The following is a 27698-nucleotide window of genomic DNA, read 5'->3' as shown; positions in this document are numbered from 1 at the left end:
CGATATACTTTACTTCGACGCCTTCCAGAAGCTGGGTTTGGCCAGAGAAAGTTTGAGCCCGATGTGCTCGACACTCACCGGCTTCACGGGAGATTCAATATCACCCCTGGGAGCTGTTACTTTGCCCTTGACTCTGGGGACCCCGTCGAAGTCGAAAACGGTGATGACCACATTCTTGGTGGTCGACCTTCCCACCGCCTACAATGCCATACTCGGCCGGCCGACCCTCAACAAGGTCAGGGCCGTCGTCTCAACCTACTACCAAACCATCAAGTTCCCAACTCGTGCGGGAGTCGGGGAAGTCACGGGAAGCCCCCGAGAGTCTAGGCGGTGCTACCTTACCGCCGTCTCGTTGGGAAAGAGAGCCAGGACCGAGGCGCCCCTGGAAGACCCACGGGAAACGAAAAAACTAGCTCCTCATCCCGAGCCAAGGGGATCCACTATTGACGTACCCTTGCGAGAGGCTCGGCCCGACCAGGCGGTCAAGATCGGATCAGAGCTGCCCGAGCGGGAGCAGGAACGACTCATCGGGCTCCTACGGGAAAATGTCGATATCTTTGCCTGGTCCCCATCAGACATGACGGGTGTAGACCCGGAGGTCGCGGAGCATCGTCTCAATATCCAACCCGACGCTCGCCCAGTGAAGCAAAAGCCCCGGCGCCAGGCCCCTGACCGACAACGCGCCATACAAGAAGAGGTGGACCGACTCCTTGCAGCAGGCTTCATAGAAGAGGTCAAATATCCCCAATGGTTGTCCAATGTAGTACTCGTGAAAAAACACAATGGAAGCTGGAGGATGTGCGTTGACTACACCAGCCTTAACAGTGCGTGCCCTAAAGACTGCTACCCCCTTCCGAAGATCGACCAGCTAGTCGACGCAACAGCTGGGCACGCACGCCTATCCTTCATGGACGCCCATTCAGGGTACAACCAGATCAGGATGGCGCCCGAAGACAGAGAGCATACGACTTTCCTCACCGATCAAGGGGTGTATTTCTACAAGGTCATGTCGTTCGGGTTAAAAAATGCTGGGGCCACATACCAGAGAACGGTGAACAAGATGTTCGCCCATCAGATCGGGAGGAACATGGAGGTCTACGTCGACGATATGATCGTAAAAAGTCAAGAAGCCGAAACGCACCTTGCCGACCTGGCCGAGGCATTCGCCACACTGCGAAGTTCGGCATGCGACTCAACCCCACAAAGTGTGCTTTCGGCGTCACCTCCGGGAAATTCCTCGGGTTCATCGTACACGAGAGAGGAATAGACGCCAACCCAGAGAAGGTTTAAGCAATAATCAACATGCAGTCCCCCCGAACGATTAGAGACCTGCAGCAACTTAACGGAAGGCTTGTCGCCCTGTCTCGTTTCCTCGCCCGGTCAGGCGATCGCTGCCTCCCATTCTTCAAGGCGCTCAAAAACCCAAAGAACTTCCAGTGGACATCGGAATGCGAAGAGGCCTTCAAACAAATGAAGCGGCACCTGGCCAGCCTCCCCTGCCTCGCCTCTGTCTCCCCTGGCGAGAAGCTGGGCCTCTATTTAGCGGCTTCCCCGCGAGCAGTCATCTCTGTCCTAATTAAGGAAAGCTCCGGCCAACAACTCCCGGTTTACTATATCAGCCATGTCCTAAATGGACCTGAAGAGCGTTACCCGCCAATAGAAAAACTTGCGCTCGCCTTGGTGCTCTCGGCCCGGAAGTTACGTCCCTACTTCCAGGCACACCCGGTGGAGGTCATCACCGGCCAACCTCTTCGGCAGGTCTTAACAAAATTTGATGTTACAGGTCGACTCCTCAAATGGGCGGTGGAGCTCGGCGAACATGATATAAGATACGTGCCCAGGACCGCCGTTAAAGCCTAGGCAGTAGCCGACTTCATCGCAGAGTTAACTCATATGGAGGATGGAGACCCCAAGCAAACCCCCGAAGCTTGGACCCTACACGTGGACGGCTCGGCCAACTCAAAGGGTGCCGGCGCGGGACTGGTCCTCCTTGCCCCTGACGGACGTTCGTTCGAGCGTTCCCTCCGCTTCGGGTTTAAAGCCACCAATAACAAGGCGGAGTACGAGGCGCTCCTAGCCGGACTAGGGCTGGCCCTCGAGATGCAGGTGGCCGCGATACACGTCCTCACCGACTCGCAGCTCGTGGTCGAGCAGCTCAGCGGCGGATACGAAGCCCGGGACCCAACCATGGCGAGATACCTGGCACGGGTAAGGGACCTAACTGCCAAGTTTTAATACTTTACGTTATCCAACATTCCGAGGGAGAAAAACGAACGAGCCGACGCGCTAGTTAAGCTGGCGTCAAAGTCGACCTCCGAGGCACGCCCGGAGGTTGAGGAGCTCCCCGCTCGCGCCATTGAAGTGGCAACTACGGCCTCAGGCAGCATGCCGACCACGTGGGTGCAGGAGCTGCTGCACTTCAAGCGGGATGGAACCCTTCCCTTCGACGAAGCAGCGGCTCGGCGCCTACGTCGCACGCACGCATTGTACACCGAGGAGAGTGGCTGACTTTACAAATGGTCATTCACCTACCCCCTCCTACGATGCTTGGAGCCTGACGAAACCCAGACGGTCCTAGCCGAGACCCACGAGGGGGTCTGCGGCGAGCACGTCGGCGGGCAAACCTTGGCGCACAAGATACTCCGCCAGGGCTACTATTGGCCGAACATGTGCCGGGACGCGAAAGCTTACGTACGGCGGTGCAGGTCGTTCCAGCAACACGCCCGCGCACCCCGACAGCCAGCAGTCCCGCTCAGCCCCATCGACTACGCGTGGCCATTCGCGCAGTGGGGTTTGGACCTCCTCGGACCCTTCCCACCAGCTTCTGGACAGCGCAGGTACATAATCGTAGGAGTGGACTACTTCACAAAGTGGGTCGAGGCCAAGCCGTTGGCGACGATCACGGAACATCAAGTGGAGAAGTTCGTGTGGAAAAACCTGGTAACTCGGTTTGGGCTGCCTAAGGCCATTGTCACGGACAACGGACCTCAGTTCGCCGACAGAAGGTTCCGGGAATTTCTGTGCCGGTTATGGCATTCAACTGAGGTACAGTTCGGTGGCCCACCCTCAAACGAACGGGTTGGCGGAGGTAACCAACCGATCCATCCTGGACGGGCTCAAAAGGAGAGTGTCTGCAGCCCGATCGGTTCGGACAGACGAACTCCCCAGTGTACTATGGTCGCTGCGCACCACTCCTAAGGCCGCGACCGGGGAGTCCCCGTACAGCTTGACGTTCGGGACCGAAGCCGTCTTGCCACCCGAGATGGCTGTTGCCACCCTCCGGACGAGGAGCTATGACCAAGAAGTCTCGAACGAAGGACTTTGTGCCGGTCTCGACATGCTCGAGGAACGACGTGCGGACGCGCACCTGAAAGCCCTCTCTTACCAGAGAGCCGTCGCGAGGGTCTATAACAAAAAGGTAAGACCCCGACCGATCAAGTTAGGTGACCTAGTCCTGCGAAGGGTCGAGGTCAGCGACCCGACCCGAGCAAGGGGGAAGCTGGCCCCCAAGTGGGAAGGACCTTATCGAGTCACCGAGGTGGTCCGACCAGGTACTTACCGACTCACGACAATGAATGGTTCTCCCTTGCCGAGAACCTGGAATGTCTGGAACCTTAAAAAGTTTTTTGTCTGAAGTAGTGAAACCCCTTGTGAAACCCTGTCGGACCACCGAGGTGGTCCGACCAGGTACTAGAAGCAAGCCGAGAGAAGAAAAAGTTTTTTTCACCCAAAAGGGGAGAAGACAGCAGTTGAGATAAGAAAAGGTTTTCTTTTATATTGAAAGCAAGCCCACTTACAAGACACAACTTACAAAAGCCTGACCAAAAAAACAAAATACAAAACCCCTTTTTATGTTTGGGGGACCTCTAGGCGATCGTCGAAGGGGACCTCCTCGGGCATGTCCACCCCCCGATCCTCGGAGTGAGGAGTAAAAGGATCCTCCTCCACCTCGAGACCCGGGTAACGAGCACGAAAACGTGACGTGGCAATACGGTATCCGTATTCGAAGGACACCCGCCCCGTCCGCGTCAGCCCAAGCTCAAAACCCTCCGACCTCTTGTAGGCCTCGAGGAGCTCCTTTTCTCTCGCGGGATGGAGACAGGCCTCCTCCGCCAACGCCTCCGAGGCCGTCTTCGCCTCAGCCTTCGCCGCGTCCAGTTTTTTACTAAGGGCGCCCGCCTCCGTCTTCAATAGGCGGAGTTCGGTCCGCTCCACCCTCATTATTTTCTGGAGCCCCTCGTTCGCCTCCTTCGAGGCCTCAAGCTCCGACCGAAGGCACGCCGCCTCCGCCTCCAGATCTGCCGCACGCTTTTCGGCGGCCGCCACGGCCTCTGGGCCGGCCCCAGCTTGAACCTCCGCGATCTGGCGGTGGAGCTCGGCGTTGCGATGGACGAGGCCCCCAATGATTCGCCCGGCGTCGCGTACCCGGTCCATCAGGGCCACCGCGTAGTGGAGACCCTGCGTAGAGGGAAACAGATCAAGAAGGCCGGCATCGGATGAACGAGCCAGGAAAACAGGAACACGCTTACCCAGGTTAGTGACTAGGCCGACTTGTTGAGCAGTGCCTCTGAGGGCAGAACATACAAATCCCGAGCCATATCGGGATGGAGTGTGCCTCGGAGGAATGCTGCGGAGGGATCCCCTCCGGCCCATACCTTAGACCCCCGAGACAAGCCCTCCCAGCGGGGAACCAGGGGGTCACTGAGCTCACCGGGCAGGAGCTCGCTTGCCAGCCGCGTTAGGTACGGCTCCCCGTCTCTGGCAGGAAGCCGGCAGAGGTCGCGCACGGAGACCGGGTGAAGACCCTTCCCGGGCCTCCGCCGGCTGAGGCCTGCCCCTCCGCGGTGAGAGCTCGCCTCAGACCCCTTCGGCGGAGTCATCTTCGCCTTCTTCGAAGGGCGCCCAGCCTCGATTTCCAGCGGGGTGCCCTCCGAGCCGGGTAGCGGGTCGGTCGGCGGAGCGGGAACTGGAGGTTGCGGATCGATGGGCGAAGCTGGAAGGGGGAGCTTCGAACCCTGACCCCCCAAGAGCGAATGCAGGTTCACCATATCTACGAGGAACAAAAGAAGTTAGTACTCGGAGCCAACCACGCAAGCGCCCGGACAAAACATAACCAGACATACCCAGAGGCGTTGGGCAGAGGCCCGCCTCGACCAGCCATTGCTCGGTCATGGTACGGATGGCCTGCGACCTAGGAAGAATCTCCTTGAGCCTCACTAGAGCTTGGCTCTCTGCTTCACCCAGACATGGGGTGGTGTTATCGATCGCCCTCGTGGACCACCGAACCCCGAAACCCCAGTCCAGCGCGCGGCTGACATAGAAGAACCTCCCCTTCCACCCCTTGTTACTGGATGGGGCACCACCGACCCGAAAACCCGTCCGGGCTGACAAGAAATAGCCCCACGAACCCTTGCAGAGACGATAGCAGGAGAGAAAGAGGTTGAGGGTGGGTGTGATATTGGCATAATGGCACTCCCCCAGGAATACCACCAGGTAACGCCAAGAGTTTGGCGCCACCTGAGATGGCGAAATCTGCCAGAGAGACAGGCAGAAGGTTATGAGGGGGTGAAGAGGAAAACGCAAGCCCGCCTCCAGGGCATCGAGGGTCAGGGCGAAGCCCTTCGAGACAGGGTCATACGCTCGTTGACCCGGCTCGGGGGCGCTAAGAATGTGGTCCTCCGGGATGTTATAGCGCACCCGGAGTTCCTCCAGCAGGGCCCCGCTCACGGTGGAATCAATGTCATGCGGCCACATCAGAGCCTCAAGGGCTCGTGCCACTTCTCCGTCGGAGGACCTAGCGGGAGACGGAGGGGAACTTCCCTCCCCGGCTCCGAGGATACAAAGAGAAGAAGAGGATGAGGAGGAAGGAGGAGACGACATCCCGACTGACCTTAAGAAGAGGGGAGGAGTACGCAGAAGACGGAAGGGGACCAGGGAGGCAACAGTGTAACTCGAAGGAGAAAGTACGGCTACGAAGGATGGGGGCGGAGTCGGACCTCCGCCATTTAAAGGGGGTAACTCGCCAGAACCAGTGCCCCTTCGCTTCCCAAGGGCGGGCGGCAACCCACTCACCCGCAACTGTCACGTCGCATCGGGAGGCCCCCAAAAGATGCCCCGCATTAATAAGGGCCTGACGTGGTGGCCAATGGCAGCGCGGTGCGAAGTACGGAGGTGCCCAATCATATCAGCTTCGAGAACTAGCGACTCCCAAGAAGGGGGAGCCCGTTACCTTCCCCAGGGGAAAAGCAACCTGGCCCCCCGCGCCCGCGCGCAGTCAGGCGACCAATAAAACAGCCAAAGAACCAAGTGCCACTCCTCGGCCCTCAGCCTCTGCCTCCCGAGACACACCTGCGCGGTCACCCCGCCTGCGTTGTGCTCCTCGGCCCTCAGCCTCTGCCTCCCGAGACACACCTGCGCGGTCACCCCGCCTGCGTTGTGCTCCTCGGCCCTCAGCCTCTGCCCCTCGAGACACACCTGCGCGGTCACCCCGCCTGCGTTGTGCTCCTCGGCCCTCAGCTTCTGCCTCTCGAGACACACCTGCGCGGTCACCCCGCCTGCGTTGTGCTCCTCGGCCCTCAGCCTCTGCCTCCCGAGACACACCTGCGCGGTCACCCCCCCCTGCGTTGTGCTCCTCGGCCCTCAGCCTCTGCCCCCCGAGACACACCTGCGCGGTCACCCCGCTTGCGTTGTGCTCCTCGGCCCTCAGCCTCTGCCTCCCGAGACACACCTGCGCGGTCACCCCGCCTGCGTTGTGCTCCTCGGCCCTCAGCTTTTGCCTCCCGAGACACACCTGCGCGGTCACCCCGCCTGCGTTGTGCTCCTCGGCCCTCAGCTTCTGCCTCCCGAGACACACCTGCGTGGTCACCCCGCCCGCGTTGTGCTCCTCGGCCCTCAGCTTCTGCCTCACGAGACACACCTGCGCGGTCACCCTGCCTGCGTCATGCTCCTCGACCCTCAGCTTTCCGCCTCCCGAGACACACCTGCGCGGTCACCCCGCCTGCGTTGCGCACCTCGACCCTCGACGGCTCCATTACCCCCGAGTCCAATCCTCAGCCTCCCGACTAAAGCACACATCTCGGCCTAGTGCTGCCCGAGATGCACTCACGTGGCCGACCCGTCTACGGCGCCCCCCTCAGGCCCGCTTGAACAGCTCGCTTGACGCAGAAAGCTATGCATCGGACTCCCTACCTGCAAAACCGACGCATAGCTCCTTTCGGGTGGGGCATATGATAGGGGTAAAAAAAATGATTTGACATAACACCCCGGATTTGACATAACGCCCCAGATTTGACGTAATGCACCCCCACGCCGGACACCCTGTGCGGCACACGGCTCCTGAGCGAGCATTAACAACGACACGACGCACACCTACACCCACCATACCCAAGCAACCTCCTCGGCTAACCCCTCACGGTCGGCCGAGGCAGGGGAAGGCGCTGACTGACACCCCCCATACCCTGCGGCAGCTCGGCCTTCCACGCAACGACCACAACGGCAGACGCCATCAGAGGTACGACCCCGCCCCGGTAGGGTGGTATGTCAGGTAACATCAAACCCACTTATAAATACCCCCTGGCTCCCAACAGAGGGGGGGGAGAGACAATCTCACTAAAATACTCCATTCTGCTTCACTGACTTGATCGTCGGAGGGGCCGGGCTGAGCAACCCGCCCGACCTGTGTGCAGGTACTCGACCGCCACTCAATCCGCCCAACACCACGGAGCTTTCCGGCCAGCGGCCTCCGTGGCAGCCACCGTAACCACCCAAGAGGAGCCACGTCTGATCCCAGCCATTCGGAGCCCTGAACCAGCCACGTCGACCCTGAGGTCACGGCGGAAAAAGTTACTTACCGTAACAATTACGATGTAATACTATAACACTACAATTATGCTTATTTTGGGGGTGATTTTTTTTTTCATTTGTATATATTCACTATAACAAATATAGTTTTTCAAGTTTGATTGGATTCTCAATGATATTATTGGCACATTGAAATCTACTTACTAACTTAATTTAATGATGATATAGTAAGAAGAGGAGTGTGATTTTATTATAACTAGGCAAATAATTATACTTAAGTGAGGTGATTTGTAAGATGCTTGAATTAGGTATTCAGATTTAGTTGATCCAAAGGAGAATCTATGCAAGAGAAAATATTTCTAGATAGATGCTTGGCAATAAATAATTGAAAGCTTTCATCCTTTGTTATTGATTATGAGGCTACTGTGATTGAAAGCAAATATTCAAGTCATTAATGGAATGTCTTGAGTTCTTGTGATTAACATTAGAGTTTGATATTACTTTTCAAAGGTTAAAATGATGTTATTTGAAGTGTAAGGTTTGAGACAATGGCAGAAACCCCACTGGATGATATGGCTCCTGGTTCACCTGGTAGGCCTCATGGGGGCTCCAAGAGTTCTTTAGGCTCTCCTCGGCCTCCGCCGTGATGCTGTGCTTGGAGACCAGGTACCGGTGCTCATCGCCGTGCTGCTGGAGAACCCTGAGTTGGCCCTTGTGTGTGGTGAGCATTTTCCTTCCCACTCTCAACAAATTTATGTGTCTCTTCTTTGTCATTCCTGACTCTTCTAGGTTTAGTGCATACGATCTATCTCATATGCACACAAATGATAGTTACATGGGTAATCATTGAAATGTCGGCGCAAATATTTGATGCCAATGGAGAGGCCTTCATCTCGAAGAGGCTTTGGGAGGGAGTAATTTGCTCTAGTGTGCATTTTGGTGTGTACATAGCAAAAAATCCTTTTTGAGATTTGTTTCTGAACCCATCGCATGAGATCTTCTCTAGATGAATTTATCATGTTAACTTTGATGGAAATACTTGATATTTGGAGCAAATGATACCATCATTCCATTGTTTCTGTTCTGTTCTGTTCTCCATGGCTAATTAATTGTTCTAGATTGTTTTTCTATAAAATAATTGGATCTTTAATAAATTTTCTTGGTTTTGGAATTTGCCATTGAAGTTGGTCTCACTTGCTTTCTGCTTGTTGGTGCAGCATGACAATTTCTGGTTGGGTATTTATGATCTTGGTTGGGTTTAATGCTGCTGCAAGGTTAGTCGTCAGTCTAGCCCTGCAATAAAAAACAATTGATAATTCCTTTATCCTTTTATTTGTTGCATATTTAGTTCTTGAAGATAATTATGCATTTGAGATCTTCAATGGCTAATATTACATTGATTGTAATGGATGGTAGAACTACGTTTACAAAGTAAATTATGAAATTAATTGAGGATATTGAAATACCTTTCAATTAAAGTATTCTTCCTCTTCTTAGTCCTCTCAAATCTGATCCAATTCACAAACTGTAACTTTGTTGAGTTTAAAAAAAATGAAAATGTAACTGATAAAAAGATGTAAGTGAGAAAGAACTTGATTTTGAAATGAGTTGAAAGAGGGAAGAGAAAATAGTTTAAAAACTCATTCTTATAGGTCAAATGATCAAATTGATCATTTGAAATAGTATAATCTGAGCTTTTGATTGATAATGATTGGATTTCGACAGTTACCTACCGATCCCCTCTCGGACTATTATGAATCGCCCGGACGATATAACTCGGTACGATGAACCCCAACTTCTAGTTCAATTGTCTTAATAGGTTCAACCTCACATCTAGAAATAGTATGTTTTAGATCTCACGCCGGTTATCATTTTTATGGTTTAGCAATGATTCTTTTCATTACGTATAGTTTAGCAAAGGAGTGATGACAGAAAAACCTAAATAATTTTCTTTATAAAATAAAAGTTAAATCAAAAGTCAAAATTTGAGATTAGTCAACAATGATATGAAAGAACTAGTCTAGCTACTCTCTCTAAGTTGCGAAGCATACTTTCTGCTGCTAACATCTAATGCCGAAACTGTGCCTTGAACCTATCCTGCTACCATTGTATTAGGATCTAAAATTATAGTACAAGCAGTTCCTAAAAACAGTCAGACATATGTTTCAACTGATTTCTATTGGTGAGAAGTCTACTCACTGTGATCTACATAATTGAATTTAAAGGTGTTGCTGTTGGCTGTGGATGGCAAGCTTTTGTGGCATATGTTAATGTTGCCTGTTACTACATAGTTGGAGTTATCTCCTTGGCTTCAAATTTGGCTTTGGAGCCAAGGTAAAAAACCTTACATATAAGCCTGTATTTGTCTTGCTTCATTGTAACTAGTCAACAACAGTTAATTGGAGCAGTAAATTCTGAATAACTTCATACCTGCAGGGAAATATGGGGGGGTATGATTGGAGGAACTACAATACAGACTCTTATTCTGCTTTGGGTCGCTTTCCAAACTGATTGGAACAAAGAGGTATTCTGAAGTTCATTGCAGCTAATCTTGTTTCCAGCCAATCGTTATCATGATCACTTCATACTTATTGGTAGGTGACATGATAAACAACATGCTCAAGATAATCACATAATCTGTGAGTTGAGTAATCAGATTGTGTTATAAAGTCTTCCGGTCTTAGTCATTAAAGTTATTGATGCTGTTTACCTTCAACATGAGAATTGACCTAGAAACTAATATTGGAGACCAATCTGATGTTCAAATTTCTAGCTGAGCTAGAAACTAATAATAATAAGACATGCTTTTCCTGGCTGACACAATATGAGTCCTGATCTTGTATGATATGGATGGAGGAAAAGAAGGTAATCAGTGTCTCCACTACATCTGGTTCCATTAACTTGTTATGCATAACTCAGTTAGAGGTAGCACTAATGGTATTCAAATCACCTTAAATTTTTTCTATAAGGTCAGTCAACTTTCTTCTTCCTAGCACAGTGCTTTCCCAAGCAAACTTAGATTCCCAAAACCCAGGTCAGATTTCTTTTCCTTTTCTGGAGTTCTAATCATGCTTATATCTAGTAGTGATACTTTAGGATTGGAATATCTTTTGTTAGGTTAATTGCAGTTCCATTTCTTTTGGCATCTACTTTATATTTCAAAGTCATTTTATCAAGAGAAAGGAATAAATGCAAAGTCACATCTGAAATGTACTATGCTAAAATGATAGAAAGATTTATGAGAGGGCTAAATGTATGCTGAACTTTAAGGTTAATGCTGCTCTTCTTTATAATGCAGGTGGAAGAAGCAAAGAGGAGATTAAGCAAGTGGGAGGAGGAGAAGGAGCCCCTTCTATCCTAGCAAACCAATGCTTGGGTACCTTCTCATCCAAGATCTAGGAGATCAATGAGATCCAGATTGAACAGCATTTGTTTCTAATGTGTTGATGCACACAAAAAAGAAAGAAAGAGATGCACCATTTATTTGTAGTTATCATCCCTCTGTTTGTCAAATTTTACTACAGTCAGTGGATATTTTGATTATATATATTTCAATAAATCTGTCAAGATCATTCTTTCTATAGCACAGCAAGATCTAGGAGATCAATGAGATCCAAATTGAACAGCATTTGTTTCTAATGTGTTGATGCATACAAAAAAGAAAGAGAGAGATGCATCATTTATTTGTAGTTATCATCCCTCTGTTTGTCAAATTTTACTACAACCGTAGATATTTTTATTATATATATATTCAACAAATCTTTTAGATAAGCTTCTTCCTCAAATAAACCCAACAAAAATATAATCATTCCCTGTGTGTTCAAAAGGGGTCTGAAATTGAAAATATTAACAAAATTTAGGGGCATTCCGAGAATCGAACTCGGGACCTCTCGCACCCAAAGCGAGAATCATACCACTAGACCAAATGCCCTGTTTGGTGGTGGTAGGGTAAGTTATATTCTATTTCTAGTAGTCATAGTCATGCCTGTTTAGAGGGTCTAGGGACCCATGCTAAGAAACACGGCGAACGTGGCACCCCCTGTCGCGGCGGTTAGCCATGCTAGTTTGCGTGGTTTACACATACATGTGCCCTTTTCCCCTTCTTTCCGCGGAGGTCTTCTGTTGCTCAGACCAGAGAGAGAAGAATGGGATTCATCTCGGGGCTCGTCAACGTCGTGGTGGTGCTCTTCTCCTGTGTGGTGGCGGTGGCGGTGCCGCTGATCGTCGCGCAGATCTGCCTCCCCGAGTGGCTCTACCCGGCGCCGCTGGTGGAGCTGAAGCAGTGGTATGGCGAGGTTTTCGGCGACTATCTGGTGACCGAGAAGCCTCACTTCTTCACCGGCCTCGTGTGGGTCGACATCGCCTTCGTCTGGCCCCTTTCCTTAGCCAATGTCTACGGCATCCTCGCCCGTCGCCCCTGGGTCTCCACCACCTCCCTCATGGCCGGCGTCTCCACTGCCACCTCTATGGTATCTCCCCCTCCATCTAAGCATCGCATCTCTTTCGGATTTCTTTTTCGTTTGTTGTTGCTTGAAAAGGTTTCATTTTTATTTTGAGGATCCATCAGTTCTTTTTTCTTCTCATTCTTAGCTTGTGGTTTGCAGTTAGATCTTAGTTTTGGTCCATGATAGAGCAATCCCAATGGTGTTGCCAATATAAGGATGTCGATCTTCCATCTTCTTTTTCAAGAAAGAATAAAAGGTTTTGTTTTTGAATCGAGCTTGATTAAATGACTAGGGAGCCAACCAAAGCAATCTGAGTTTGATACTGACTTAAATCGAAGAGGTTGTCCGAGTTGGTGGCTTGATAGTTGGATTTTTATTGTTGAAGTTGATACACCAATCACGCAACTCTTGCTAGCCAAATGAAGCTTGATCTAGTGAGTGCATAAAATGGAACTTTTTCAAGCAATGGGAAGAATTAATCACTGGAAAACAGCATCATAACGAGCTTTTGTCATAAATGCTTCTCATGAATGGTTCATATATGACCTTGTTTTTGCCAAATATAATCTTGCATTAATGATGATTCAGAAAACTCAATTGTTGGAAATGACAGCTGAAGTTGTTATTGTTAGTTAAATATAAAGTGATATATGATGTGATAAGTCTAATGCTTTTGTTACATGTATGACTTGTACCTTTTTATGTTATATTTTAGGATAGTCCCATTATTTAATTTATTTTTTCAACAATGCAAGGATCTCTTTAATTTCCTTCACCAATAGAAGCTATCTTTTCTGGTTTTTGTTTGTTTGCAATTTCCTTTTAAACTCTCTTTTCTGATTGATGGGAGTTTTTTTCTCGTATTCTAAAGGTATGAGATCCCATGCTAAAGCAGTCCTTCTTTTTTTGTTTTCTTTAATATATTGTGTCCTTGATGCGGAACTTTTTAATAGGGGTGATGTAGAACCATATTTCTTTTATTCCTTGAGCAGAATTTTAGTAAATGTTTGGAGGTTTCTGTTGTTATTAGCAGAATAATAGTAAATATATTGCATGTTTGCTTCATTGAGTTAATACTGCAACAATTCATTATTTTCCATATCTATTATATATTTCTTTAATTAGCAATTTTTTCCTTTCCATCATAATTAAGATTAGATTTCTAGGTCATTCACAGCTTTGAATTCATTCAATCAAGCTTCTAATTAGTATCAGCCATTGTACTTGCTGCAACCAGGAAGGTATCTGCCAAATGTTCCAGATTGATCTTAACTTTGTTAACCAACATGATAGTATTTTCTATGTTGAAATTAGAAAAACTTATAATTTCTTATAGTTTCAAATATAAGGCTTTTATTGTTGTTGTTAGATGTTTAGCAACAAATAATCCTAAGTTTTCTGTAGCCATTAATTCCCATGATTTCTAAGTCTAGTTGATATGTACTCCGGGATAATATAGTATTCATTGAACAAAAATTCCTTGCTGGTATTTAGATATCTTTGCTGAGTTGCTTAAGCATACGAAAAGATAATAGTGTCTTTCCACGACAAGAGCATGCTGAACTGGCTTGATCAACCATCCTATCAGCTGAATGAAGTCTGCTTTAGTTACTAGCCCTCAATATGAGCACATACTTGTCATGAACAAAATTCAAATACACTTTGAGCTTTTTTATATTGATTGTAAATAAAATGAGGAAGGTTATGCTTTTACAAAATAGAAGCAAATGTGTCAAAGAAGAAATTTATGGATTGGCGGTCAAAGATATGGATGAAGCAATAGTGAACTCGGGTACAAATTGTTACAAGAGGTAATGACATACCTCTCCAAGCATTTCACTAAATTGCAGTATGTTGGCATCGAAATTTAGCAGATTGACTATATTTTTTAGGGCTGGTGCTGGCTGTAGTTTCAGGGTCCACTAGGATTCTAGCAAGCTATTGAGTTGTAAGTCTTGGCTTCTTTTCTTGTAGTCATATTAACTTGTCTATAATTCTCCGGTGACCCTTCTTCATGTCCCATAAAAAGGGAACCTGTGCTAATTTGTATCCTGCTCTTTGGTGAATCTAGATAAGTACAAGAAGTTGGCATATCATCTTTTGATACTTGTTTACAGGGATTAAGAAAAGCTTTTATCATCTTTGGTCACAGCCATTGACCAACATACATGAACTAGTCGCATCAGCTGTAATGACGTCAGGTTATAGTAGGCTACCGTTGATGTTTGTATCTGATAACAGAGACAACTTTATATTTCCTGTAATTTGGTTTAAACCTGTTCCTGTCATTGTACCCTGCTCATCGAAAATGCTGAAATCAAACATATTTCAGGCTGCTATAATGGCGGAGCTGCTGGGTTCAGGCAAAGCATCGGAGCAGCTGCTTCAAATTTATTTTCCTTTTGGGGTTTTTGCCCTTTCAGCAATTTTGCGCGGACTCTTCTATCGACCTCGACGTGCCACTTCTACATCTCATGCCTCGTCATCCAGGAAGAAGAGGGCTTAGTCGACCTGCTGCTGCTGTTTGTTAGTGGGGTACTGCTGAGGATTCTGTCAGATGTCTTCATGTCTGATCAATCCTTCACTTAACATCACAATAATTTTTTCTCTTAGGAACAATGGGGAACCTCTAGGTAGTTTCGGCTATGAAATTTTCGACTATTTTGGTGATAGCTTTTATGAACGAACATTTGGTGATGGAGTTGTAATCCTTTGTTGCTGGACATGTATCGGTTTAGCATCTAATTACTCTGCTCTATCGAAATTGTTTCATTAAATTGCGTCATAGCTATAATAAGGTGCAAAGAGATGATGCTGGTTTCTTCTACATTCTTGCAGGCTTGATAAAGTGTTGTTCTAGTAATATTGTTGATTGTTAATTTACCCTTTGAAAAGGGACACTGCAGGTTGACTATGAATCATAAAAAAGCACAATGCATAATAAACAAGACAATGTGTGTCTATTCAGAACATAAACATGAAGTATAGAATATTCCATGTGCCAACAAAACATATTATTATGTTTAATGCATTCATCTTGAACACATGTATATTATATCATGGCACCCGATATGCCATAACCAAACAAAGCAAATCCTCACATGTAATGTGTCCATTAAGGTAAGGTATCATAGGTACCACCCATATATGACGCATCCATTCATGACATAATAAGGATATAAGTATTTAAGCTCCAATGTGTTATAATTGGTAGAAGCATTTCCTCGTGGGCACCCAATATGTCATAATCAATCAAAGTATTTTCTCATTTATAATGTGTCATAAGACTCAGTAAAGTATCTCCTCATAGGCACCCAATATGTCATAATCAATCAAAGTATCTTCTCATTTATAATGTGTCATAAGACTCATAATCGAGTAAAGTATCAAGACGTTCAAAAATATCTCTGATGTATCACTTAAAATATAAGTATCAAAATATTATATTTAATATACTATAATCATCCATGGATGTATTCATGTTGGACGAAGACATACTCGGCACTCTCTATCCATTATTTATAAAAGTAATAATTATTAAGTTTACAAGATGTATATTTATGCTAAACTCTTATCATAAAATACATTAAAGAGCGTAAGAAGGAATAAAAAATAATATGTTAATATTCCATTGCGACACTTAATATGTCAATTAGAAAATGAGGATGAGTCAATTAGACTTATCATTTCAATATAATATCTAAAAGTAAATATTCTTCCTTTAATATACTTAAATACTAAAACGATAGTGGTCAACGGCCGAGCACACTGCGCCACGAGAACGCCAAGTCGTGGGGCCCGTCGGCCGCATTGCGTGCCGTGCAAGGCCGAATAATATAAAGAAGGAAATATATATATATATATATATATATATATATATATATATATATATATATATATATATATGCCGACATGATAAGACGATCACATCCGTTGGAATCAGAATCCACGGACAGAAGCCACCATCAAAGGAAAGCTTCAATGCGGACATCGTCCCCGCACCGCCACGTGACATCCTGCCCGTCCGTTGCACTTCGTGATTCGTGATGATGTCCGATCACCGCTTTAGCACCGAGACCCTTATGCGGGCGTCTCGCATAACAGCTTGCCGTATCGATCGAAATCTGATTCGATGCCTCTACACACCTCTCGATCTCGATTTCTTTCGCTTCCCTATAAATAGCGAAGACGGTGGAGGAAGGTGTTGTCATCGCGTGTGATCTCCAGCGAGGGTCGATTCATCTGGTCCTCAGCGAGGTAAGCGAAGATTTCTCCTTTCTTTGTACATCAAAATTGATGCGATGAATATGTGGTTCTATATGCTTTTTTTGGCTAAAGATAAATCTTTTTCTTGGCCTTTTGCTTCTTCTTTTTCTTAAATTTTGTCTTCTGGCATCTGTTGTGTTGAATCTGCCTCCTCTCATGGGGTTCTTTCTTGTCCGCCGGGAAATCGTAGAAGCTTGACTTGAGGACGAAGATACGATCTTTGTTCTGTATGCTCTTTTCCTCTTTCTGGCATCTACCCTTGCAGAAGGAAATTTAAAGAAAAAAGGGATTTTTTTTCCTGCTCTTTGCAGCATGTTGAGTCTGAAATAGGTTGCGAACGTGCTATGAGATAGCAATTTAGGAATCGTTGGTTGTGGATCTGCAGTGTGTCGCATCAACTTGAGCAATTTAGGGATTTTTTCTTAGGTAACAACTATTGGTGTATATAAGATGCTTCCTTCGTGATGATGTAGGATGTGTATAAAACAATTGAGCAATCAAGATGATGTTGCTTAATGTTTGTATTGCCAATATGTCAACTAAATAGGATGGATCTGACTTGATTGTCTTAGAACAAGGGGGGTGTATATAAGTTGTGTCCTTCATGATGATGTAGGATGTGTACAGAACAATTGAGCAATCAAGATGATGTTACTTGATGTTCAATATGTCAACTAAATAGGATGGATCTGACTTGGTTGTCTTAGAATAAGAGGGGGTGTATGCTGTTGCCTTCTGTTCTGCAAATTACTATCTGTTCATGTGTTTTTAACTCAAAAAGGTGAGACTAACCCTTTGTATACAGAGTTCAACCTTCACCATTGTGTGGTTGATTTGGTTGTTTTAGTTCTTGAATCTTTTCTTGAATTGGTATTTCTGTTACTGAGCCTCAAAAAAGGTTTGATGATGGTTCTTTCACCATTTCAGAAGAAACTGCACAAAGCCTAATAAAGCAATTGCATATATTTAACTCCTTTAGCATGTAACACTGGTTCACAGAATCTGTGGACTTCAATTGTTCGAGGTTGGTTGCATGGCCCCCCTGCTGCCTTCAAATATGCCTCATGACATAGTAAACTCATATTTGTATGTCACAGTCTGCCCCTGTTTATGATAACAATGCCTGGACGCTTTAATTTTGTTGCTAGTCATATGCTACATGTAACTGTTCTGATTTAATTTGTTCCTGCCACTGTTGTTAATATGATTTGGTCATCCCTTCCAAGCATCGTGAATTGTGATCAACGTTTTTTTTTTTTTTAACCATCTTGGGTACTACTTGTGTGCTGTACAAATGTCATATGGAATTCTGCTCTTAACGTCGACTTGTATTGCATGGTTCTGGAATTTGACTCCAGCTCTCGAAGCCAGCAAATCGTTTTCGGCAATCCCCTTCGATAGTCCCAGTGTTCATGTCTGATCTCAACGTCCAGATCCCAACTGCTTTTGGTGTGTCAAAAAAATCTCATTCTATGCAATTTTCTACGTTATTAGGTGTTTTGCGATGGCCTAACTTTAGACAAATAACCATATTGTCTCTTCTACCGTAGATCCCTTTGCTGATGCTAATGCTGAGGACTCTGGTGCTGGCACAAAGGATTATGTGCACATCCGCATACAACAGCGGAACGGCAGGAAGAGTCTGACTACTGTGCAAGGATTAAAGAAAGAATTCAGCTACAATAAGATCTTGAAGGATCTGAAAAAGGAATTCTGCTGTAATGGTACTGTGGTCCAAGACCCAGAGTTGGGGCAGGTATTGTTTTACCATCTTTTTTAGATATGTCGAAAGAGGAGGGAAAAACCGACCTTTTAACTCGATATAGTGTTGCTAGTGGTCGTATTGACTACTAATGAAATGATTCCTTTTTCAAGGTCATTCAACTTCAAGGTGATCAGAGGAAGAATGTTTCCAGCTTCTTAGTTCAGGTACTGCATTATGTCTTGGCACTTCCTAATTTACTTTTGTGGTGATTAGGAGAGAGATCTGGTGGTGAAAGGTGATAAAACTTTCTTGATTTGTATGGTGCAGGCTGGAATTGTGAAGAAGGAGCATATTAAGATTCATGGTTTTTGAGTAGTGTGTAGCACATTGGGCTCTCTCGGCCTTCCATCAAGGATATGTTACAATTGCCCAACTAGCTTTCTTCTTGTTGCATGTTTCTTGTGGTCCATCCAGTGACACTCTTAAGTAGAACCCATCTTTGATGGCTTATCTCTATGAACTTACTTGTATTAAGAACATATGCTGTTTGAATGAGATTGCTGGAAGAATGAATGTTACGTTCTTAGTACCTTCATGTATCTTGTCTCGGTCTACGAATCTGTCTAAATGATGTTAATCTGTCACAGGGGAGAATACCATCTGCTGGAGGAATGTTTTGTGGTGCTCAAAGATATTTTGATTCGTCTTTGAGAATCGATGATATATTTTCTCCTCTTCAAAAAGTACTCTTTTTTAGCTTCCAAGAGATGATGTATAATGAAAGAATTGAACTCATGATTCAAAATTCACTATGCTGTGAAGCTTTTCTACGCAGTATCAACTGCTACAAAGAAAACAAGGCTAATCTAATTTCCTGATGCAAATGGCGAGGACCCAAATCTGAGTGTGTTGTATCATTCCATTGATGCCATGGCGCACCCTAATTCAAGCTTCCAAGAACTCAGCTTTCTAGTGATTACAGCAAGTCGATGACAACTGGGTTTTCAATATGTAGCCTCCAGCACCATATGAGCCCTGTGGCAACAACACAAGAAAAATGAGAACTACACATCCATAGTGTTGGGTACTGTCAGTAATAATGACTTTTACTGCTAGGATAAACTAAACCATAAACACTAGCTTCATTGCATTGCAGCTACAAATCAAAATTTCAAGGGTCAGTTCAGCTTAGCTGGTAATTGTAGCTACAATCAAAATTTTTTGAGTCAGCTAAGCTTGGTTGCTAAAGAAAACATGATCATTTCTGAACAAACTATTATCCAGTGAGTGCTTGAGGACCCCTTGTCGATGATTCATCGATCTCAGGGTTGATCAATATACACACAAGCATAAAGGTTGTTCCTGTGACTCAAACCGTAATATCAGTTCCAATCATAGGTTTTCCTCTATGCTTTAGGATCATCACATCTAGTAAATCCTTTGTACTGTCGTCGACTTTTGAGCAGCCAAGCAAGGAAGTATCCCCATCAATTGCCAACTAGGAAAATAATAGCTAATTAGCAAAAGTGAAACATTACCTGTTTTAGCTAAAGTCAGCTGTCATCATCTGAGCTGGAACTGTCAACTCGCCGATCCCTTATCGCTGGAAAGAGCAGCTGCTGTGGATCTGGTACTGTTGATGATGACGATATTTCTCTGTTTTTGCGTGTTTGCGTCACTTTTCTTGGTGCCTCTCTCACTTCTTTGCAGGCCTTATCTAACATCACAAGGAAGTCCCGCACAATCACGAACAATCTCAACCCCTCATCCTTCCCTGCATTTCCATGGAAAAAGTTGGTGGTTTTCTTTACCAATGACCTTATTCTCTTTTCTTCCTCCAATAGGAAAGTTATTTGAGTTTCAGCTTGTTCCACGAAATGTTTAAGCGAGTGACGAAACCCACTTTCCTCGTGACTTTTCATGCTTGTATTTAAGAATTCCTTTGTTTTCACCAACCTCTGTCCAAGATTTGCCACCAAAGTTGTCAACGCATCGGCATCCAGACATGCTGCTTTCTTGACGTTTAGAAGTTCGTCTCCAAGACCTGAAACAACTTTGAGACCAAGCTTACGGTAGTAGTCTTCGGATTCATGGAGTGAATCATCAGTAAGATCATCAGAATTCACACTAGAGATGCTCCCACTTTGTTCTCTGGCCATACGTACAGCTCGCACACCTTCGGATCGAATTATCTCTTGGACAACAAAATGCAATAATGTTGTCTTCCCATCTGTTCCTTTGACATCAGCCAACTTCAAGAGCGTATCAAGCTTGAATGCTTGTGCCCCCCCACGGAAGGTACCATCATTCATGCGATTGCCAGTTTTAAGAACTGCTTCTAATAGCTTCAGGAATAGCCGGCTATTTTTTAGCTCTCCACAGGCCACCTGATAAGAATAATGTCGAAAAAGAATATGTAAATCACAAATATCCATGTCTATAACTAGTTTTGTAAAAGCTGTACTTCCTATGGTATAAGAAATAAAGGATAACCATTATGAAGATAGCAATCATCATTAAATACAGTGCCTTGAGAAAAATATTTTCAAGTTTTTGACGACCATGAACCTCGCTGATGAAAAGATAACATAGAGCATTGTCCTAGTAAAATGGTAAAATTCAATCTCCTGTCAAATTATCATGGTTGGAATCTTTCTTTGCTGACAAGGACAACCATGAAAAACTGACAGGGATCTTAGAATGGTTTGCTGTGAAACATGGGCATGGCATAAAAGGACAAGATCACATTGACATGTCAATATGGCAAATTTTGGAAAAATATGAAAATGCATGTTGTTGGCATGGCAAGTACCAGCTACAATGTTACCTCATTGCTATAAATATATAAGAGAATACAAGAACGAAAAATGGTACATGTTAGACAACATATGATTACCACGATATATAACTCAAGACAAAACAACTTTCCCATCAGAATTACTACAGACAAATTATAAAAACATTAAGGATGCCATTCACATCCATAGTAAATGAAAGAACTTAAATACATATGTTTTGTCAGTATCCAGCATATGCTTGGAGGACTTCTCAAAATTGGTCTACTTGTGCCTGACATGTATTCTATATGTTAATAAGTTTATAGATGAGTAGATGATGTAGTTTTGTGGTTCAAAACATGAAATGTTGGTCCATGAATTATCCATTGAGTTTTAAGTGGTATTTTCCTTCTATAATACCAGATAAGGGTCATCTGCATGCCCTAACATATATTGAAGTATCCTACAAGTTTTGGGAATCATCAAAATATTCATGACAAGGTACAAGAATAAATACATCTACTTCTACATTTCAGTTGAAGTGAAGATGTTTTAATGCAGCCTTCAACTAGTTTAATGACTAAAGATAACAAAAGAAGCCAAGATTAAAAAAATGAATGCTGGATCAGATCTTACCTCTAGTGTTGAGAATGACTCCTTGGCACTTGTTGCTTCTTCTGGCAGAGAAGCCATGAAAAGAAGCACATCTAGGCGTTGAAAAGCAAAAGGAATATCCAATAATGCCTTCAAGAACTGTTCTGCTGAGCCAAGTTCAGAAATATCACCAGTATACAACCGAAGCCTCATCTCTTCATCAGATGTAGGAGCCATCTTAAGCAACGTTTGGAGTAACTCCACTGGAAGCTCATTTCCTTGTTCAGAAAATTAATATAAACTATCATAATGCACAAATTAAAAAATAGCACTGAATTTAAAGGATTCGTACCGAGTCTTGTTTAGTTTAGAAAATAATACAAAAAGTATCAGACATAATAAGTTGGCATGAAATGAAAGAAACAAAGTTTGCACACTGTCATATGAATAATAATCTCCATGCAAGTGAGCTATCTCACCAGAAAGGTAAAAGAGAAGATACAACAAAATCCAAGATTTGGAAAATCATTATAACAAGAGACATGTATGCATTATGTACAAGAGTATCTTAAAACACCCTTTTTTAACATTTTCTTTTTCATGGACTTTATCCAATATTTCCTAGCGAGTAATACTGTTCCACAAGGTGCAATACAACTTAACAGAATCACAAAAGAAAGGGTGATTCGATATAGAAAGATGTCACCAAAGCATGGTCTGGGAACGGTTGGCATAAGCAGCCTTCTCCCCAAAAGCAGGGTGGTTTATCTGCAGCTTGAACCCTGATGACCGAGTAACAAAAGCATATACTTCTGTCAAATGGTTCATTGAGATAATATTGTGATTCAGGGTGCTTAATTGTCTCATAGAAATCCAATTACAACCGCTAACAACAAATAGGTTAGGAATCAATCACAAAAGGAAATGAAATTAAGTTTGAGACATCATGAAAAATTCGCTGACATGATTCTTTTTCTGATACCAATACTAATAGAATTTGTTTCATAAAGCAAGTCCCTGAATATACAAGGGAAAAACTAACCTTCCATAAGAGCATCACAAACTTCTTCTATTTTCACATTCAATGCCTTCAATGAAATTGCCAAATTCTGGGACTTCTTGGCATCAAGAATATGAACATGTTGAGCAGGACTCTTTGATGAAGACTCCTTTCCATCATTTTTGGGTTTATTAGTAGAAGTGTAACCAAATAAACTTTCAATCATCTCCTCATCAAATCTAAAAACAAAAGTTATTATTTTCAGTATAAGACTATGAAAATGATCCAAAAGATCAGATACAAAGGAGCTTACTGGAATGAGCCTGACTTAATCTGATTCCACACCATAGAGCGGTCAGGGTCTGCAAGGACTTTATCCCAAAAAAATGGTTTGAGCTTGGTTTTTGGTGCATCATCACTAGATACAGGGTGTTTTGGCCCAAGGAAAGAAGGCTGAGGTACACTTGATGAACTTGGGTTTGATTGTGGTGGACGAGGAGGGAAAGTAGCTTTCAGTGCAGGTGGAGGGGGTGCACCAGGTATTTTTTTGGGTCTGGGAGGGGGTGGAGCAGGAGCAGAAGGAGCAGCCTTTGGAACCGCAGGAGTCATTACAGGTGGTCGTGGAGGTGGCGGAGGTTGTGGAGGTAGTGAAGGTGGTGGAGGTGGCGGAGGTCGTGGAGGTAGTGAAGGCTGTGGAGGAGGAGGTGGAGAAGTAGGTTCCTCTGCTGATCCAATGGTAGGTGCACTAGAAAGCTCTATTGATGAATTGGAAAGTCCTGAGTGTAATTTGGATGGTGGAATTTCAGCTGAGCCAACATTCATAGATGAAGCATTACCAGCATGAATTGGTTGAGCTTTAAGAGAAAAAGCCCCCAACTGTTTCTTCTCACTTAAATTTGCCATGCCAAAAGGGTTTTGTGAAGACCCTGGAAACACATTACAAAGTCAGCATCTAGAATTTAAGCTCATACTATAGGGAACAAACAAATAAAATTTTCATACCAGAGAAGTCACTCGAACTCAAATTTAGAAGTGGCCTATCATCCCTTATGCTGTTACCTGAATAAACTTTGTCTCTACAGCATTTATTATATAGAATAAAGAGAATTGCTGCAATAAAACATGTGCCTACTGTGCTTAAAACAACTGCAACAATAATTGTTTTGTTCCTGTCCTCTTTATTCTTTGGTGGTGAAGTTGGAGTTGTGTCTGGGCTCATATAGTCATATAGTGGTGGAAAGAATCTGCCGGGAGGAGCATGAATTGGAGGAGGATCTGGGATAGAGGAAGGTGCCGGACCATATGCTGGAGAGCCAGACGAAAGATTTGGAGATGGAGATGAAGCGTGGGCAGAGGAAATAACTGGTGCTGGTGCAGGTGCATGGGCTGGTTGATCAGCCAGATACCTCATTGAATGAGGATACCATCCAAGTAACTGCTCAAGATAATGGTACCAATTTCTCAGATTATTCACCTCTCCTGGATCATGAGCTGGGTGGTTCTGTTTACTCAAACATTCAAGAAACAAGTGCTCAAGCTGTGGAGACAGGGAAGCAGCAACTTTGTCTCCATTGTCTTCCGTATGTGATCCTTTTTTTACATTGATTTGTCTGGAATCCTTGACCATGCTGTCCAACACGGATAAGTCTAAATTTTTCTTAATTTCTATTATATCTTTCAGATGTAGATCACAATCAAGCAACATCTTTTGCACCTGTAATTGCTGCATCTATCAACATCAATGTTTACTATGGAGCTATACCAAGTATGATCTGAGTACTAATGTATTGATGAATCATAGAACAGGGAAGAATTATAGGACAAGTATGACACAGACAGATTATGCAATTTTAGTATGTATAATTGCCTCCGTTAGGTTCAAGCACAAACTGACTTTTCATTTGAATTTTGATGTTCTAAAAAGAAAGTGTTGCCACATAGAGAAAGAATATGTAGGGGGAACAATATCGAAACCTTTCTGTATTATACCACCAAAGCTCATAATTTGTACATACACCACACACCCCTTAACAGTATTTGTGTTTATATTCATGTAAAATATGCCCACATGATGACCTTTTGTTGTGCATCTACATGCCTCATAAGGACATACATGTCAAAACTATAGAGATTTTGTTAAGATTCAAGATAACTCCAGGTGTGAAAAATAGACTAATGCCATAGTCAACATCACCCATTAATCTTAATAGTGAATCATGATTGACGACATTAAAAAGGATTGCCATGAAAAAGCTTAGTTAATGATAATAGACACAGCCTTGAGAAAGAAAAGACAAGAAATTAGGGAATCCAACATAACTGCTAATTGCTAGTGCCAGGTGAAATGTGGCCAAAGTGCAAAAGAAGATCTAGCATGAAGATTCAGCATGGTTTTCATGTATACCCATAATTGGAAAAACAATGCTTGGTTTAAGTAATAAAATTGAGAACAGGATAATCACAAATAGAGATAAAGAAAGCCCCTACCAACAAGGCATAATTATCTGTTTGTTCATATTCCTGCTCTCTTCTTTTTGTTCAGTTCTGATGTAAAGTTTTTTCAACTTTTCCAGAAAGCATGATAAAAAGGCGCTTATAGCAACCAAGGAAGTTGTAACACAGAGGAAAGCACAAAGATCCATGACTGCACTTCACTATTTCGAGCAACATGATTGCAGTAACTTAAATGAATTGTTAGGCATTGCAGTAACTTAAACGAATTGGTAGGCACCGTATACTAACACTTAAAAAACTAAAACAAATCTGCACCAGAAATTTAGACTTTGAAAAACTGTTTGGTACGAGTCCAATCTATGTCACAGAAACCTGTGAAGACGAGCAGTCAGGGAATCAACTAGGATAATCTTTACAACCTAGGATGGCAGAACAGAAAGGAAGGAGAAAAATGGTGTGAGACAGAGGTAGAAATCAGGAGGGTCAATGAAAATTCAAAACAATGTATAGTCCCCTCTTCGATCCAGACAAACATGGAGAAACCGCATACTTAAAAGAGGAATGACAAAAATTTCCACCCTAAGTCACCTTTATCATAACAATATAGACAGCTTATGTTTAAAAAAAGAAGCTTCTTGAATCCTCCACCAAGCAAAAATGTGGCAAATGTCAAGGCAGATATCGAAAATCTAAACTCGTGTATTAACATATCAAGTCTACTAACCATATGAACATTTGATCTAGTTCACAGGCCAGCTGCAGGAAAATAGTTCATATCATCTGGCTAATTCATATTCTATTTGCATAGTTTCCTTCAAACTAATTACCATTTTGTTCAACAGAATCATGATGCATTGAATTTGAAAGACAGAATGAAACAAGAAATTAACTTGATGGAAACTGTACACCCCTCCAGATGAATTCTAGAAGATGAAAAAGCATTCACAAACAACTAAACCTACAACACCGTCAATGGAGGTTTTTCAAGTCTAGTTACCAAAAAATAGGCTATTTTTTATTAGGTTATAAATTTTAATTTCATTAACAATCTTAAAGAAAGAAAGGTGGAAGCTATATCAGAGCATCCTTCTCACCTGATTGGGAAAACGAGAATCAGTCAAACTGAAGAACTGGTGGTGCTGTCTCCCCATTGATCTTTTTGGCACAAGAACCAGAAACAAGACCATATATGCAGGGATCAAAAAAATCCTGATTAAAGCCATAATCTCTCTGATTGATCTTAGAAAGTGAGACTAATCTTCGCATGCGATAAATTTGTATCTTCCAGTGTCCTCCCAGAACATCACAGTAATTAACCGAAAAGGCGGCTCCTTTTCTTTGAAATAAAAAAACAGTGCTCCTAACCAATCTCCAGAACCTAAGAGCCGGAATGAAGTTGCTAGAGATTGCCAGAAAGAGAAAGCTTAGCTTTGGCGACACGATCAGCACAAGAAAAAAAAGGGGAAAGAACCCTTCAATTTTCTGCGGCCTTTGATCCTTGAGCGGATGAACTCCAGCAAGCTAAAACCGGAAAGTAGCCGCCTTAAATAATATACAAACAAGATCCGCACCGACGGACTACACACGACTCAATGCCTCAGTAAGAACCCAGAAGTCGATCAAAGATCGCTCCTTTCCCTCGCACGAAATCAGAAAAAACCACGTCAAACAGCAGGCACGAATCCCACTAGTAACGTCCGAAGGCGGCTCCTTTTCCACCTGAGAAACCAAGAAACAGATCAAATCACACCCGAGATCACCACTGTCGAGTCGACAAACAGGAGGAAAGCCTCGAAGCCTCAATAAGAATCCAGAGGACGCACAAAGTACGCGCCAAGAGATGGACCGAATCACGCCAGAGAGCAACGTTCTGGTGTAACCAAAGAGAAGAGCCCCAAATTGGCAAGCAGATTCACAGATCGCCCAAGGTTTCTTCCCCTTTTGACCGGACCAACTTCAAGTGCCCTCCAAGAAAGAAACTCGTATCTAAATGGCACTTAAACGAAGGAGAAAGGAAGCTCCTCCCTTCGGATCGGAGCAGCCGAAAGGATGCTCCCGAATAACAATTTCTTCATTTCTTCCACCAAAATGTCGCACTTCGACTTCGGAGCAGAACGGCGGACGCGCTGAAGACGCGTGAGAGAGAGAGAGAGAGAGAGAGAGAGACACAAGGGAGCTTTGCCTTTTCTGGCTTTTCGTCGCACGGAAGCTTCCGAGAGACTCTGACGTAACATTGTTAATATATGACGACTTAATTCAGATTGTATAGGTTGAAATTGAGATGAATAGGAAATATTAGTGGGTAATGAGATGATGGATTTAATAGTCTTCTTCGATCGAAGTCCATCAATAGATTGATGATGACATTTGATACTAATTCCAATCATCAGATGATCAAATCCTTAATTAAGCGAAAGATTATTACTATATATATATATATATTTAATTATGAGCCTTTTAATTAAAATACATATGTATGTATTTATGTAGAATGTCGTCTATGCAAGACTCATATGACCAGTGTTTATAATAAATAAAGATTATTATTAAACGAAATCATTAATTAAAATTGTATTAAATAATATGGTGGCATTAAATGTATTAATCTATGCTAATCAAACAAATCATTAGTTAATCAGTTATTTATATAGTAATTA

The 27698-nt window shown here is 43.9% G+C and overlaps 3 protein-coding genes and 1 non-coding gene across 9 annotated transcripts; 2 read left to right on the top strand and 2 right to left on the bottom strand.

Moving 5' to 3' along the window:
* Window positions 1-11659: 11659 nt before the first annotated feature.
* Window positions 11660-11731, bottom strand: TRNAP-UGG (transfer RNA proline (anticodon UGG)). Its single transcript has one exon. It is a non-coding gene; the product is annotated as a tRNA-Pro (tRNA).
* A 168-nt stretch (window positions 11732-11899) lies between these two features.
* Window positions 11900-15072, top strand: LOC103982547 (uncharacterized). Its single transcript, XM_009399505.3, has 2 exons — window positions 11900-12269; window positions 14578-15072. Exons 1-2 carry the CDS (start codon window positions 11946-11948, stop codon window positions 14749-14751), a joined length of 498 nt encoding a protein of 165 aa, XP_009397780.2. The 5' UTR covers window positions 11900-11945; the 3' UTR covers window positions 14752-15072.
* A 1281-nt stretch (window positions 15073-16353) lies between these two features.
* Window positions 16354-18805, top strand: LOC135611139 (protein translation factor SUI1 homolog 2). Its single transcript, XM_065106491.1, has 5 exons — window positions 16354-16502; window positions 17870-17960; window positions 18062-18267; window positions 18387-18440; window positions 18544-18805. The coding sequence occupies exons 2-5, from the start codon at window positions 17924-17926 to the stop codon at window positions 18586-18588; spliced, it is 342 nt and encodes a 113-aa protein (XP_064962563.1). The 5' UTR covers window positions 16354-16502; window positions 17870-17923; the 3' UTR covers window positions 18589-18805.
* Window positions 18806-18989: 184 nt separating this feature from the next.
* Window positions 18990-27195, bottom strand: LOC103982548 (formin-like protein 5). 6 transcript variants are annotated; one of them, XM_018825194.2, is made up of 8 exons: window positions 26865-27195; window positions 26136-26760; window positions 23590-24316; window positions 22901-23513; window positions 22630-22826; window positions 21630-21865; window positions 19755-20603; window positions 18990-19251 (listed from the first exon to the last, which is right to left on the bottom strand). In XM_018825194.2, exons 2-7 carry the CDS (start codon window positions 26262-26264, stop codon window positions 19770-19772), a joined length of 2736 nt encoding a protein of 911 aa, XP_018680739.2. In that variant the 5' UTR covers window positions 26265-26760; window positions 26865-27195; the 3' UTR covers window positions 18990-19251; window positions 19755-19769. The 6 variants fall into 6 exon arrangements, with proteins under 6 accessions (XP_018680739.2, XP_009397781.2, XP_009397782.2 ...); XM_009399506.3 differs by having other exon boundaries at window positions 23590-24310; XM_009399507.3 differs by having other exon boundaries at window positions 23590-24301.
* Between the last annotated feature and the right edge of the window lie 503 nt (window positions 27196-27698).

This window comes from Musa acuminata, chromosome BXJ2-4 (assembly GCF_036884655.1).
Source record: "Musa acuminata AAA Group cultivar baxijiao chromosome BXJ2-4, Cavendish_Baxijiao_AAA, whole genome shotgun sequence".
Taxonomy (NCBI): domain Eukaryota; kingdom Viridiplantae; phylum Streptophyta; class Magnoliopsida; order Zingiberales; family Musaceae; genus Musa; species Musa acuminata.
This window is presented reverse-complemented; position numbering and strand designations above follow the sequence as displayed.